Here is a 14,710-nt window from a genome sequence, read left to right on the forward strand (position 1 = left end):
CCAGGGGGCACTGTCTTTTGAAGGGCTCTTGCCACCATTCTGGGCAGTAATGTCTGAAGGCATCATATCATTTGGCCAGGTGGCACCGTCTTCTAGGGAATGCACAGCAGCTGGCACCACTTCTGTCACTCCAGGGCCGCAGCCCTTCCCCGGGGTCTCGTTGGCATTCCAGTGACCAGACACTGCTTGTGGCTACTTCCCACTGTCCGTGCAGTGGTGATATTCGCCCCTCGTGCTAGCAAAAATTGCCTGTCCTCAGATTGCTTCCCTTGAGTCTCAGACCCCAGGGGCAGGTGGTTCCTTTTGGGAAGTGAAACCCAGAGGCGTCTTGTGGCCCTTTTCAGACTGCGGAGCACTGCGGATTCCTTGCTACTCCTGGTGTTTCTGGGCTGCATGCCAAGACTCAGAGTAAAGGAAGGAGCCCCAGGCAGTTGACCAAAGACCCGCTGGGGCTGAGCTCAGACTGAATGAATGTGCAACCATCTCGTATCTGAATCAGTTGAATCCAAGTGCCGAAAGGGAAGTCTAAAAGCAACCAGAGATCCCTGGCTTCTCTGAGAAGGCGCTGAGCAAGCTGAATTGCAGTAACTGCTCACAGGGTACTTCTGCTCAGTAAGGCTAGCAAGCGCAGTGGGTGGCACTGCTATGCCACACCATGTTAGCAGCTTTCCCCCATGGTGTTTGATGGCATGGCTGAATAGGTAGCAGGATAGCCAGAATGCCAGGCCTGACCCAGATTTGAGATGGCTGATAAATTCCAGTGCAGTGGCTGTCTTCACTGAAATTGGCTACGTGCTCTTTCATAAACTTCCAAGGGTTCTTGAACGATCATGGGGGAAACCTGAATATGCAGTTTTCTGGTGAACATACCTGCTTCCCCACAGCACGTGCAAACAGTGCAGGCCCACTCAGAGAGACACTCGCACACCCAAGAGCACATTCTCACCAGCCCCTGCACACACACTCGTACAGGTTCTTCCCTATAGACACGTCCAGGCACACAGGCTTACACACACGCACGCACACGAACAGAGACAAGATTGCACCAGATTTGAGCGGAAGAAAACTGACAGTAGCTTTTTCATCCTTCCAAACGACAAATCTTTTCACCCTAATCCCAGAGAATATTGCAAAGACCTCGACCTGTCGGATAACAACACAGAATTCCTGGAAAACTTTATCGCCCTCATGGAAAAGGTGACCCCAGACTCCAAACAGTGTAAGTACCACAGGAGCCGGGGCGGGCCAAGTGTTCCTGGGCTTCTTTGTGGGAAGAATGGGTGGCTTTTGGGTTGGGATGGGTGACAAGAGTGGATGCCCTCTCGAACCAGCCTGCAGCGGGGGGTGGCTGTTGCTTGAAGGGGCAGACGTTAAATCGAAGCAGAGTGAAAGCCAGGTTTGCCACGGCCGCGTTGCTGAGCCAGCATCTCCCGCCTCTGCCTGGTCAGATCCCTCGCCCAAATAAACAGCGGCTCCATTACTGGTGAAGGATCTGCTCAGCAGGCAGAGGGGATGAATAGGAGGAGAATGGTTAACAATTCCCGTCCAGATTGGCAGCACTGAAGGCCGCAGGCTGGGTCACAAGCCTTTCACACTTGGCAGGGCTGAGCTCCAGGTAGGGATTGGATCCCTGATGCTGGGCGTTGCTGGTGGGCTCTGATGCCAGGCAGGCGTTGGTCCTGGCCACTAAAGCCGCACGGTGTGTGACAGTCCGTTCCTGAGAGTGGGCCGGCCAGGCTGGGGTAGCAGGAAGTGATGTGGGAGGGCAGGATTGAGGGGCGTCGGCCATAATGGGGGGATTAAGGACTGGAATCGCAGGGGGGCTGCAGGGCAGGATTGAGGGGTGTTGACAGAGCTCTGTGTGGGAAGCCCAGTGCTGGGATAGCAGCAGGATTGCAGGTTGGCGTTGAGTGGCATCAGTAGAGCTGTATATGGAGAACCTCGGGCTGGACCAGCAGGGGCTGCTGTGGACTAGGACTAGAGTACGCTGGCTGAGATGCCTGCCTGCTCTCTGTCAGGAGTCCCTCTCCTGCACGCCCTGAGTCCCCCCCACTGGTTATATAGATATGTGTTGCTTAATGGGATGTATGTCCCAGAGAAGGTGAAAGGAGGGCACTCGGTAGTTCAGGGATCTGCACATCTGACTGCCCTGCAGGAGCCCTGGATCCAGGTCCCACCTCTGGGCCTGGCATCCTCTGGGACTGTCTCAGCAGAATTCTCCTGCCCCAGCTTCCTCGTGGCTGGGGCAGAACAGCACGGGAGCCACGGAAGAGCCCGCGTCCTGCACCCAGGACTCGTGCCATGACACAGCTGCTCAGACAGCATGGGGGAAGGGCTCTAGTGGATGGAGAGGAAAGGCGGCCTAGGCCAAAGGGCGAGGGGGACCCACTCTCCTTTACCTGGCACTCACAGGGGGTGAGGAATCCTGGGGTTTGGGGAGACAACTGCTTGGCAGGTTCTGGGGGAGGCTCTGGGCAGGGAACAAACTTCATTGTTCTCTTCTCTCCCTGTTGCTTTCAAGGCGACAACTTCCTCCTTCACAATCTGATCCTGGACACGGGCATCACCCAGCAACTGGTGGAGAGGGTGTGGAAGGACCAGGACCTCAACACGTAGGCACAGCCCCATTCCACAGCCAGTCCTGCCAGCAGCAGCCCAGCCAGGGCCCATTCCAGCTGGGAAGAGAGAGACTGAGTCTCTTAGGCAAAGGCACATTTGGAAAACCCCAGCTGGAAGGCAGCACCCTCCTGGAACGGGCTCTGCGCTAAGCAAAGACTGAAGCCCCCCAGAGCAGATACTCTGATCCCGGATAGGTTTCCAAGTAAAAGCTGTGGCCTTAACATGTGACTCCCAGAGTGCAGGCAAGGCACTGTGCTGGGGAAGCTCGCAGCCCCAGAGAACTCTCTGAAGGAGCCCCCACATTGCTGGCATTGCTGTACAAAAGCTTGCACTCCTACCACAGTAGGTGGCGTGGGCAGGGCACAGCTGTGGGAGGCTGTCCCAGCTGGCACTGGCGGTGCTTATGATGACTGTTCCAGTGCATGCAATAGCTGATCCAGATCAGGGGAATCCAGAGTCAGACCATCTTTAGGAAATGTTACACAAGGCCTTCCTCTGGAGGAGAACCATTCCACCATAAGTGATGCACTGCTGTAGGAAGCAGCGGTCCCTTGGGTCCCAGTTGAGACTGATAGTGCTCATTCAAACCCCCTTTTAATACCCAACTCTCACCCCAAAACATCCCCACCCCAAGCACAGTTTCATCCCTGATAAGGCAAAAGTGCCAGGGACTCCACAAAGTCCATGGGGGATTTCACTGTGCTATTGATTTCACATGGAAGGCGCCCATCTACAACGGCAATGGGCAGTAGGAAAAAAACCCGTTGCTAGATGGAAGTGAGCGAGAACAGGGGGGAAAGGAGCCCGAACACTCTCTAGCCAGCTGTAACGCTCTGTGCTCCTGTCTGTCTCATTGCAGGTACAGTCTCCTGGCCGTGTTTGCCGCCACAGATGGTGGCATCACCCGAGTTTTCCCTAACAAGTAAGAGGCCTTGATTCCCCTTCGCATCTCAGCTCTGTCTGTAGGAGGGTGTCACCTCCGCACGCGGGCAAACTGGTGTACATGAGCCCACTGACTCGGGGCCTCTTCTCCACCTTCCCCTAAAACAAATGGACTCTCCAAGCCGTGGGAGGCCTTCACGCTCAGGGCAGGGCAGGATCCTCCGCACAAGGCTGGTTATCCTGCCGGGGGGATTCTGCCACTGATTCGCCCCATGGAGCCGTGCTGAGGGTGAGGGGCTTCTGCGTGCCCCCCAGAGGAGGAGAGTCAGCAGCATTCAAAGAGCTTTCCCTGTGTGCCTGGTCTGTGGGTTTGCTGTCCTAGCCCACCCATGCGTTTCCTAGCCTTGGTTACGGCCCACCTCTAATCAGAACAAAATCCCTGAGGAAATCGGTAACATCTTGTGGGTGGCTGGTTCATTCCAGAGCTGCCGACGACTGGGAAGAGGACCCAGAGCCCTTCAACGCCAGCTTCTATCGGAGGAGCCTGGACAACAAGGGGTACATCTTCAAACCGCCCTACCGGGACCGTAAGTACCACACTGCACCAGCAGCCCAGCCAGACAGCGGCTCTGTGTGCACAGCAAGGAGAAGCCCAGCGCTTCCCAGCCCTCTGGAATGAGATGGGATTCCCTGTGATCAGCTGCTCTGCAGCAGTACAGAGAGAGAGGAGACAGTAATGGCTCTCGGGGCCTGGAGCTGTGTCTGGGGCTGGAAGTTTCTCTCCTGCCTCCAGCAGTACAGAGCAGCCATGACCATGGCTCCCGGGGAAATATGCCTGAGATCTGGCCCTGGCCAGTTGAATCTCTTGGGCTCTGCTAGTTCAAATATCCTGGTCCACAGCACGTGTATTTTGCATTAGTGTCGCCCATTGGTGGGTAGGAGAATCCTTTCCTGGAGGGGGGAATTGCATCATAATGGTGAGCAAGGTGCCTAGCACACCAGCTGGGCCTGCAGGGTTATTCTGCCAGGCCGTTTGCGCCGCTGCTGACAAACCAAAAGGGATTCCCGCTGTCCAGGCCGCAGGGAAGATGGTCGTATAAAGAATTAGGTGCACGTGGGTTTGTCCGTGCTTCTGCAGTGCCCCAGCTGATCCGTGGCCTGGAGCAGTCAGAGGGTCCATCAGAGAGCCCTGCCGCAGGGGCGGGGGCATCGGCAGGCAGGCAGCCAGATGTGGAATCAGGCTAGAAGGGAAAAGAAGCCCAAGAGCCGTTTGACTGAGTGGGGCGGGTCAGCTGGAGTTGTGAACACGGCGATTGCAGTGTGGTTTGACCAGTTCTCATCCCAGCAGGTGGAATATCCCAAGCCCCACCTCACAGGGGGGTCCTTTGAACAAATTCAGTCTGGAAATAAGGCGTGAGAGTAACTAACCAATGGAACCATTTACCAAGGAGCGTGGTGGTGGATTCTCCATCACTGGTCATGTTTAAATCAAGATGGGACGTTTTCCTCACAGATCCGCTCTAGGGGTCATTTGGGGGCAGTTTTCTGGCCTGTGATCAGACTAGATAGTCTCAATGGTCCCTTCTGGCCTGGGAATCTGCCCAAGAAACTGCCATGGCAGCAGGGACCGTACTGGTGGCCATGTCCACATCTCCTGTGGTCTCAGGTCTCCCTCTCTCCTTCTCTTCACAGCCAGCTACAGAGGGCTGGAGCTGGAAAACAACACCATTGGGATCTTGGTCAGCACGGCCGTGGAACTCAGCATTGGCGGCAGGACCCTGAAGCCAGCAGGTCGGGGTGCTTGGGGAGATGTCTGCATTGCAGACCTAGGGGAAAGCCCCTCCACATACATATCCTCGGTTGTCCGGATCCAGCTGCGGGCGCTCTTCCACCAAGGGCACTAACCCGGATTCAGCAGGTCTCCCCGTTTTGTTCTACTTGGGCGTGGACTCCCCAGCCCTGTTCTCTGTGTCCGGTCAATCCTGGGCTTCCCCCCACATGGTGCCAGGGATGGGGAGCAGCCTCCTTCCTCCACCCCTTTGGGGGAACGAGGGAGACGATCCTAGTTCTCAAGGCCTTGTGATTTAACACCCGGGGTAACACTCACTGGCCAGTCGATGCACCTCTCCAGGGCAAAGGGTGTGGACGTGGGAATGAAGAATTGGCTCACCCTGACCTTACCCTGACCTCCTTTCCTCTCCCCAGTGGTTGGGGTGAAGCTCGACCTGGAGGCTTGGGCCGAAAAGTTTAAAGTCCTAGCAAGTAATCGGACAGACCGGGACCAGCTAGGAACACGCAGGGTGAGTGGGGAGAAGGAAGGGGAAAGATCTGACCTATAGCCCTTCCGGGCTTTGCTTCTCCGGACGGGGTTAGTTAGCACATAGAGGAGTACTCTGGTGTGATTGCTCAGACCTGTACTCCTCTGCTCCAGGGGGGATCCCAGTTCAGCCCCGATCTGCACAGCCCGGCCATTGTCTCCTGCCAACCACCCCCACTAGCTAGCCCAATCCCCTCCATCCCACACAGACCTGGTTACCCCCTTTACCCATCCCCGTTACACACATCCCCCCCTTTCTCCCCACGTCCATGCACCTTCTCTCCCGGCTGGTTTCTGATATCCACGGGAAGGTACAGCAAGGAGGAGCTGGGACATCCGGCCCATGGGGAACTGGCTGCAGATTACAAATGAGGCAGATCCGTCACGGACACCCCGCTTGCTGCCACGCTTACAACTCTCCCTTCTTTTTCTTTGCTGGGTCTGACAGTGCGACCCCTCCACGAGCTGTGAGATGGACTGTGAGGCCAACAACAAGGTGAGCGGTGGGACAGGGGGCTCAGAAGGGCAGCTACGTCTGTACCCATCAGCTTCTTGGCTCTGCCCTGGGCAGTTAGTCCCCAGCATGGCAGCCACATTCAGCAGCCTACGACATGCTCTTATGATTATTAAGCATGTGAATGGTGCCCTAGACATCTCTGCTGCTTTACATACAGAATGAAGACACGATCCCTGCCCCTTGCAATTTACAAGCTACATAATCTCCTGGCAGGAATCCTGCAGTCATACAGCTAACCCCCTTGGTCTGCCCTGCTGCAGGGAGGCAGTGTTTCCTAGTGGAGAGAGAGTGGGAGTCTCAGGAGACCTGGGTTCTATTCCCAGCTCTACCATTACCTGCCGGTGATCTTGGGCAAGTCGCTTCCCCTCTCTCACCTGTCAAATGGGGATAATGATCCTTTGTAAAGTGCTGCGAGGGCTGCTGATGAGAAATGCTGCCCAAGAGCTACGGATTATTTATTATCACACACCACAGCCACCAGACTCAGAGTAATTTGTGACAAATGGTTTCAAAACCCAAAGGAAATTCCAAGACAAAAAACTTTGGTTAGGGTTGAAAATACCCAACCATAACTCCAGAGGGAAACACCCGTCCTTAACTCCAAAGGGAAACACCCGTCCTTAACTCCAGAGGGAAACACCTGTCCTTAACTCCAGAGGGAAACGCCCGTCCTTACCTCTAGAGGGAAACGCCCATCCTTACTTCCAAAGGGAAACGCCCGTCCTTATCTCCAGAGGAAGTCAAAGTAGAAGACCCCTGCCGTTATTTAAAAATCATCAGAAAGGCAGGAAATTCTTAGTTAAAGCTGCACGTAAACGCATCAAATTGGAAGGGATGGAAACGCAGGTGGAGTCATGCAGACGACTCTAACTGTGTCCCGCTCCCACGTCCATCCGACATCACTCCGGCAGATAGGTTTTGATACAGACTGTACAGAGGTTTGTTCCATCCCCTAAGTATCCCGTCCCGCCCAGTGTGGCAGTTGTATGTCAGTGCTGCTGTTTCACACAGCACAGCAATCCTTTAACATGTGAAGACCCCCGCACTTTCAGGAAGGATCCCGAAGGAGATCCGCAGGGAACCAGGAGTTCAGAGGAGGGCTGACTGACCTAATCACCTGCCCAGGGTTTTCATGTGCTGCTTGCATTTCATTCAAAACTCCCTTGACCCCCTGACTCTGCCTCGGGCACGGCTGCCTGGACACCGCTGAGCGCAGCAGGGCTGCCCGTAGCACTGAGCTGCCTACATCAGACCAGTGGTCTCCTCCTTTTGCAGGACCTCATTTGCGTTCTCATCGACGACGGAGGCTTTCTGGTGCTCTCCAACCAGGAAGATCATTGGTACCAGGTGAGCAGCAGCTCTCCCGCCAGAGGCTGGGGTGGATGCTCTTGGCTTTGAGAAGCTAGGAGTCGAAGGAAGGGCAATCCCAGTCAGAGCGCAAGGCAGCGCGGTGATTTGCTCCTAACAGCCTCTGGCTGGCAGCTGGTATTCAATCGCACTCAGCAGCTGAAACAAGCTCCTGCCCGTACGGTCCGTTTCTTTGGTTGTAATTTGCTCCTTCGGTTTGGGTAAATTTCAGTTGTGTCTGAAAGCGAAGGACTGGTAGCGCTGTGCATGGCTGATGGTCTGCAACCCCCCTGCGCCGCCCCTACTATCCCAGCCCTGGGCTCCCCACACCCAGCTCCACCAAAGCACCTCAATCCTGACTTGCAGCCCCCTTGCTCTTCCAGACCTCAGCCTTTCTAAGGCTCTGCCAGTGCTTCTGCATCTTGCCCCACAACACCCCCCACTGTTCCAGCCCTAGCCCCTCTCCAGCTCTGCCAGTGACCTTCAGTCCTGAGCTGCTGCCCTCCTCCACCTCCTGCTGTTCTACTGCTAGGTCGTTCCTTTAGAGACATGCCCCATGGTGCTGAGCTGTGTATTGGCATGTTAAGAAGCACCCACAAGAGGCTCAGCAGAGACCTCCAAACTCATTTCTTTTGTGACCGTAATCCTGGTTCCTGATGACTCTACGGCGAGCCCTGCAATGCAGGGAGTGTGTCCTCTTTCTCACGCTAAGCACGGACTTGCCCCCTCTGCGTCTCATCCCTTCCAGGTGGGGAAGTTTTTCAGCGAGGTGGATGCCAATTTGATGTCTGCGCTCTACAACAACTCCTTCTTCACACGGAAGGAGTCCTACGACTTCCAGTCTGTGTGCGCCCCAGAAACCCAGAGCAACACAGGAGCTGCCCCCAGAGGGGTGTTTGTGGTGAGTGTGGCCCCACGCAAGGGCCGTTATGTCACCTCCTGGCCCAGGGGTCTCCCTGTATCCGTGACAGTGAGGAAATTAAACGGCTGTTGATTGGCACAAAGAAACCAAGGGGGGAAATTCCTTTAGCTTGCTAGTAGGGTGTAGCAGCGGGGTGATGCAGCCACTCAGCGCGACAGATGTCCTCCCAGAATGCAACCAGAGATAGCTGGCCAATCCTCTTAACCTGCCGGTCAGGGGTGTCAGGACCAGGGGGGCCATGCCCACCCACGTTTTAACAGGCATGTAGTTTGGGGGACAAGGGGCCGCATTGTTCCCTCAAACTGCAAGCCTCGGGCAGGCGCGGAGCAGCGCGGGCCTCTTGCTGGTGGGGGGATGAGGTGGTACTCAGTGCCCCCCATCACAAGGCCCGGTCCCTCTCAGTGGCCCCTGCTCCTCCTCTTCCCCCAAGGCCCCGCCCCCTGGCCGGGCTGGAAATCAGAGCAGGACAGTGGTAAGAGCTGCCCAGGGGAGCCCCGGACCCTCCACCTTCCCTGGGAGTGTGCCCCGGGGGGGCTGCTCTTGGGCACTCTGTGTCCCCCACCACACCCAGGGCAGGAGGCAGGTCCAGGGCTCCCCACAGCAGCCTGGGCTCCCTGGGCAGCTCTTACCATGGTCCAGCCCCAAGACCAGCCTGGCCAGGGGGCGGGGCCTCAGAGGAAGAGGAGGAGCAAGGGGTGGGGACAACAGAGGGGGCGGGGTCTCATACCCCCCCACACTTCTGCTGAGGTTCCAGCACTCCTGGCTGGTACCGAGGTTTGGATGATGCTTGTGGTGTGCTCTCTCAGAGCCGCAGGTGCTATGTTCCATGGGATTCAACATGGCATGGACTAGCAGAGGCCATGGTACCCCATCTCTTCCCGGTGCTTTGTGGAGCGGGGGGCTCTGGAGAGGTTCAACGTCCCTCTCAGGTGCAGGGTCTTAAACAGCCTCTTATCTCACCTGCGCGCAGGCTGCCCCCGTGCTAGCAGTACCGGCCACAGTCTCCTCCGGTACGTTACCCAGCAGCGTGGCTGAGCTGTGTCCATGCAGCTGCTTTCTTCATGTGTCAGCAGAGGCTGTGCATCTGCCTCTGCCGGGCAGTCCGAGTGCATTCTGGGAAAACACGGGCAGCTATCCCAGAGTGCATTAGCGGGGCCTCGAGTGCCCAGGGGACACGACACACAGTGGCCCCCGCGGCGTGTGCTGCAATGCACTCTGGGATGTCCTGCCGCACAGAGAGTGGGAGGAGGGGGGGCTGGTTAAGGAGTCAGTGCTAGTCTGCAAAATAACAGTGAGCCAGACAGGTTATTGTAGGGTCTCTCCGCAGCTCTGTGGACAGCTGGCGCCTGCTCTGCTGACACATTGTTTCCGTCTCCTTTTTCTTTCCAGCCCACCATGGCAGATTTCCTGAACCTGGCGTGGTGGACATCAGCCGCTGCGTGGTAAGTCTCCGTCGCTCGCAGCACTTGCTGCTGTTGAATCCTGACCGGCCAGGAGAGCTCTCTGCGGCCCAGGTTTTAGAGTGAGACGGGAGGGTGAGGATGTGCCACAGCGAGGCAGAGTGAGAGAGCGCTAGTGAGAGAAGTCAGCTGCAAATGCCTTAGGAGGTTCCATCTGGTCCATCTCGTCCCTGGGGTTGGAGAATTTCCTACAGTCCATGCTCCTGGGGCTTGTCCACGCCTCATCTAAATCTATGGCGCTTCCACCACTCCGTCCCTTTGGGAGCATCCTTTTCCGCCTAATGCGTCTCAGCATCAGAAAACGTTCCCTGAGTTTCAGCTTACATCTCCATTAGTCCATTTCAGCCCAGATTCCTGGCTTTTCCCCCTGCCCTGCTTCCTTGGTGTTTACACCTTTCAGATACAATGTCAGATACTCCCTTTAGCCAGCGTCTCTCTCTCTGTCTCACACACACAGACACACACGCACCCCCAGGCATCATTGAGGCATTTCTCTGTACAGTTAAGTGAAACGTTTCAAACATGGATGTCTAGGTGCTTATTTCACCACTCAAATTCAAACATTTTGGCTTTAGTGCTTTTCACAGGCATGTTACATGGGTCATTAGAGTGCTGCTCAGACGCAGTGGTGATTAGCACACTACAAGATAGATAAACACAGACAGACAGACAGATCTATCTGTCTGGAGGGAGAGAGAAATGGAAAGTGATAGCCCTGGATGCCATCTTGGAATCCCTCCTTCAGAGCACACACTCACTGCCGTGTGGGTTTGGTTTGAAAATCATACTTTTTTAGCAAATGGAACTGTGTCTCTCACCCAGTTTTGGCCACGGTGGTGTTAATTGCTTGTATCTACATCAGTGATATCACCTGCCAGGTTCCATTTCCAAAGCTAAAGCAATCTGAGTTACATGCGCCAAGGAAAACCAGCCTGAGGAAAGCAAGTGCTCTTGGATTGAACTGAAGGCTTAAAGTGGCTTGGTCTCTTTGACTTTGATCTGATTAATGGTTGAACGGGTTGGGTTTCCTTCCACACGGTGGCTGTATCTGCCTTCGTGATGGCAGAGTAGCTCAAAGCCAGGCAAACCAACCGCCCCTCCAGAGAATGAAAGAGAAAAGAAACATCTGCTTCTGATCTTGTAGGCTGAGTGCCCAGCTGGAGTGAAGGGGACGGTGTAAAACCGTCTATACAAGTGCTTCCACTGGCGACGCAGCCCACGGCCTCATAGCCTGGTCCCTAGCAGTGATTGGCCTCTCATGTCAACTAACAGCTCCGCTTTTTCCTTCCCAAAGGTCTTTGTTCCAGCAGCTCTTGTATGGCCTGACCTACAGCAGTTGGTTCCAAACAGGTAAGTCCTGCCCGGATTCATGCCGTGCAGCGGGAGAGATAAGTGGGGAGGGGGGACCACTGGAGATAGGGGGAGTCTGACCAGGTGGTGGAGAGGAGTAAGCAACTGAGAAAGAAACGGGACTGAGACAGATGATGTCACCAGCTGATCTTCAAGGGCAGGCACCTGGAGTCACAGCAGTAGTCACTCACCCCAGTGCAGAGATTTCTGGGGTACATTGTATTGCTTCCCAAAATATTGTGGTGTGTATTTTTTAGCTAGCAAAGACCACTTTAGTTCTGATTGCCACTGCAGAGAAAGAAGTAGGGCTCGTGTCAGTGGGGCAGGAATGAGTAGCCAAGGGTTTTCCTCCCACCACGTCTCACTGTGTCCTTTGTCACCGGTGACAGAGGATGTCACAGCAGACAGTGTGGAGTCCCGAGAAACCAGCTGCATCATGAAGCAGACACAGTACTACTTTAGCACCGTCAACGCCACCTACAACGCCATGATCGACTGTGGAAACTGCTCCAGGTCAGTGCAGCGGGGCAGCAGGAGACCCACAGCAGCAGGGTTCAGAGCAACTGGCGTTGTGGGCTGCTAACCAGACCATGGTGTCCAGGGTGCATTTCACAGCTAGAAAACATGGGCTGTGTTGCAAAGGTAGGAGGGCTGGGGGCAGGAGAGGATCTTCCCTAGGGGTCCCTAGGCTGAGGACGCTTGAATGCCCCTGGTGTGTCGGTTCTATGCAACAGGCTGCATCTTGTCGGGAGCTAGGGAACAGGGAATTTTCTCTTCCCCTTCACTTTCTTTTTCAACTCAAGAGGCCTTGGGGTTTTAAATACTGGTGGGTTTTATACTGGGCCAACTATAAACATGGAAACTTCTGTGCAAGGTACCAGTGTAAATGAGAGCAGAATTTGGTACATGGTCCTTTTAGCTGATCCTAATTAGGCCACGTTAGTCAGAAGCCCATTCAGATCTACCATGGCATGCAGGCTGCTCAATTCAATTGCATGCTGGGATCCGTAGTCTCTCAATGAGCAGCTGCAACCTGCACCATGCTGTGCAGATTGGGTGTGGCCCTTCATCAATGATTAGTGGTCTGGGGCACATGATTTTTGAGAAGAGGCTGAGGGAACTGGGCTTGTTTAGTCTGCAGAAGAGAAGAGTGAGGGGGGATTTGATAGCAGCCTGTAACTACCTGAAAGGGGGTTCCAGGGAGGATGGAGCTAGGCTGTTCTCAGTGGTGGCAGATGACAGAACAAGGAGCAATGATCTCAAGTTGCAGTGGGGGAGGTCTAGGTTGGACATTAGGAAAAGTTTTTCACTGGGAGGGTGGTGAAGCACTGGAATGGGTTACCTAGGGAGGTGGTGGAATCTCCATCCTTCGAGGTTTTTAAGGCCCGTCTTGACAAAGCCCTGGCTGGGATGATTTAGTTGAGGTTAGTCCTGCTTTGAGCAGGAGGTTGGGACTAGACACCTCCTGAGGTCCCTTCCAACCCTCATCTTCTGTGGTTCTCTCTCCTGCTAAACTGGCATGTCTCCCTCGGTTGGACAAAGCGTGGGCACGTCACTGACTCAATAAGAACTGCAAGACCAGAAGAGTCTTGCGGGTGCCTGAATGAATAATGACTTTAATTCAGCTGATGGTCAGTTGATCGTTGAGATAGATGCCCAGATGACAATGGCGATCCCCACTGCCCCCAAGTCCCCGTATCTTTCTCACACCTGCCGGGAAAGGGAAGGGGGGTGCTAGGGTGGGAGTGCGGCAGCTACTTCCCCTCTATGTTGCCATTGTGGCCCTGGTCTAATTTCAGATCATAAACTCCTTGGGAGTGGGAATCGGGTCCCTCTAGTTGTTTGAAAAGCACCATGCACAGCCATGGCCCTTTGTATAATTAAACACTAGCAATAACATAGTACCATTGTACCATGACACCAGCAATTGCTGGTACAGCCAGCCCCGTGGGCTGAATGAGCTGGACCCGAGGGCCTCTAGAACTCCCTTTGGTGGGCCCCAATCCTGTTGTCTACTAGGGTTTCATCAAGTGGAACCTTTCTCCTAATCCCTTTCGTCAGCCCAGCGGCTTGGACGCCCGAGCCCTCTCAGCCTGGGAAGGAAGGAATTCCACCCGGCTGAACGAGGCCACCAAATGCAGTGAAAGCTCTGGATGCTTCCTTGGCACCTTAACCTAACCTTCCTTCGTGTCCCTCCCTGATGACACAGGGAAGGTCCCACATGTCAGGGGACGTGGAGACCTGCACTGGTGTGTGGGGCTCAATGTCCCAGGCCAGCCACACCAAGGAAGAACCTCTCTGACGGTGGCTAGAGGTTCCCAGGTAGTGCTAGCCGGGCTTGCTCTCCATTCCTTGGGAGCGGCATGACAGAGCGGGAGGACGCAGCACAGGAAACGCGGCCCAGGATAACAGTGGTGCCCCTCTCCCTGTGTCCCTTCCCACAGACTATTCCACGCGCAGAGGCTCGCCAATACCAACCTGCTGTTTGTCGTAGCGGATAAGCCAATGTGCAGCCAGTGCGAGTCCACCAGGCTCCCTCAGGCGGAAATACGAGGTATCCTTTGATGGTCGCTGCATGTGGCTTATCAGTTCCCACCTCAGCCCCAGAACACAGACAGAGGCCGTTGGGGAGGAGAGGAGCTTGATGATCACAGAGCTGGAATTCACCCCACACTGTGCAATGTCTCCCACTTAAGCCCGTAGGTTTCAAGAGAACCAAGTGTTCCAGGACAGGACCCCTCCAGCAGCCCCAATGCTTTAGAAATAACTAACGTCATCCACAAATCGGCTCCCCTTGTTCCACCCTCTCCTGGGAACTGGTTGTCTCTGCCTTGCTTGAGCTCAGCTCGGAGCTGTTTCTCTTCTGGGCTCGCACCCTCCCCCCCCAGGAGGTCAGATGCGAAGGTGATTGCTTAGGTTCTCCAGGCCAGGTGACCAGTGAGGGAAGGTTACAGGAGCTGGGATTCTTCTCATTAGGAAGAGAGGAGACCAAGGCAACCTGACATAGGACTTCAAAGACAGGAAAGGGATCCATGTCCTTCCCTAAATCACAGATTTCATGAAATCCCCTGCATTCTGGACGGCCTCCTGTCTCATTGCCTAAATTCTCTAAGCCGCCCCACCCCCAGAAACATGTCCACACTGCGTTGTTTCCTTGACATGTGTAGCTCCACCGAGAGATCCAAATCAATGCGAGTTGGTAGACAGGCCCCGGTATCGGAAAGGTCCCCACATCTGCTTCGACTACAATGCAACGGTAAGTGTGGGAACAGGCTCCAAGGGCGAGGGAAGCAGGG

The 14,710-nt window shown here is 55.1% G+C and overlaps 1 protein-coding gene across 1 annotated transcript in view; it reads left to right on the forward strand.

The window, feature by feature from the left end:
* Positions 1–14,710, forward strand: part of CACNA2D2 (calcium voltage-gated channel auxiliary subunit alpha2delta 2) — a 467,666-nt gene that overhangs the window by 450,853 nt on the left and 2,103 nt on the right. The window contains exons 25-38 of the mRNA XM_067561187.1: positions 1,122–1,219; positions 2,522–2,612; positions 3,479–3,541; positions 3,985–4,088; positions 5,194–5,292; positions 5,707–5,801; positions 6,267–6,314; positions 7,611–7,682; positions 8,431–8,583; positions 9,994–10,046; positions 11,359–11,414; positions 11,804–11,927; positions 13,859–13,968; positions 14,582–14,670. Coding sequence (XP_067417288.1) covers positions 1,122–1,219; positions 2,522–2,612; positions 3,479–3,541; positions 3,985–4,088; positions 5,194–5,292; positions 5,707–5,801; positions 6,267–6,314; positions 7,611–7,682; positions 8,431–8,583; positions 9,994–10,046; positions 11,359–11,414; positions 11,804–11,927; positions 13,859–13,968; positions 14,582–14,670 — 1,255 coding nt within the window. The remainder of the gene's footprint in view (positions 1–1,121; positions 1,220–2,521; positions 2,613–3,478; positions 3,542–3,984; positions 4,089–5,193; positions 5,293–5,706; positions 5,802–6,266; positions 6,315–7,610; positions 7,683–8,430; positions 8,584–9,993; positions 10,047–11,358; positions 11,415–11,803; positions 11,928–13,858; positions 13,969–14,581; positions 14,671–14,710) is intronic.

The sequence above is a fragment of the Emydura macquarii genome, unplaced genomic scaffold, assembly GCF_026122565.2.
Source record: "Emydura macquarii macquarii isolate MOO-44397 ecotype Brisbane River unplaced genomic scaffold, CSIRO-AGI_Emac_v2 contig_2369, whole genome shotgun sequence".
NCBI classification, from domain to species: domain Eukaryota; kingdom Metazoa; phylum Chordata; order Testudines; family Chelidae; genus Emydura; species Emydura macquarii.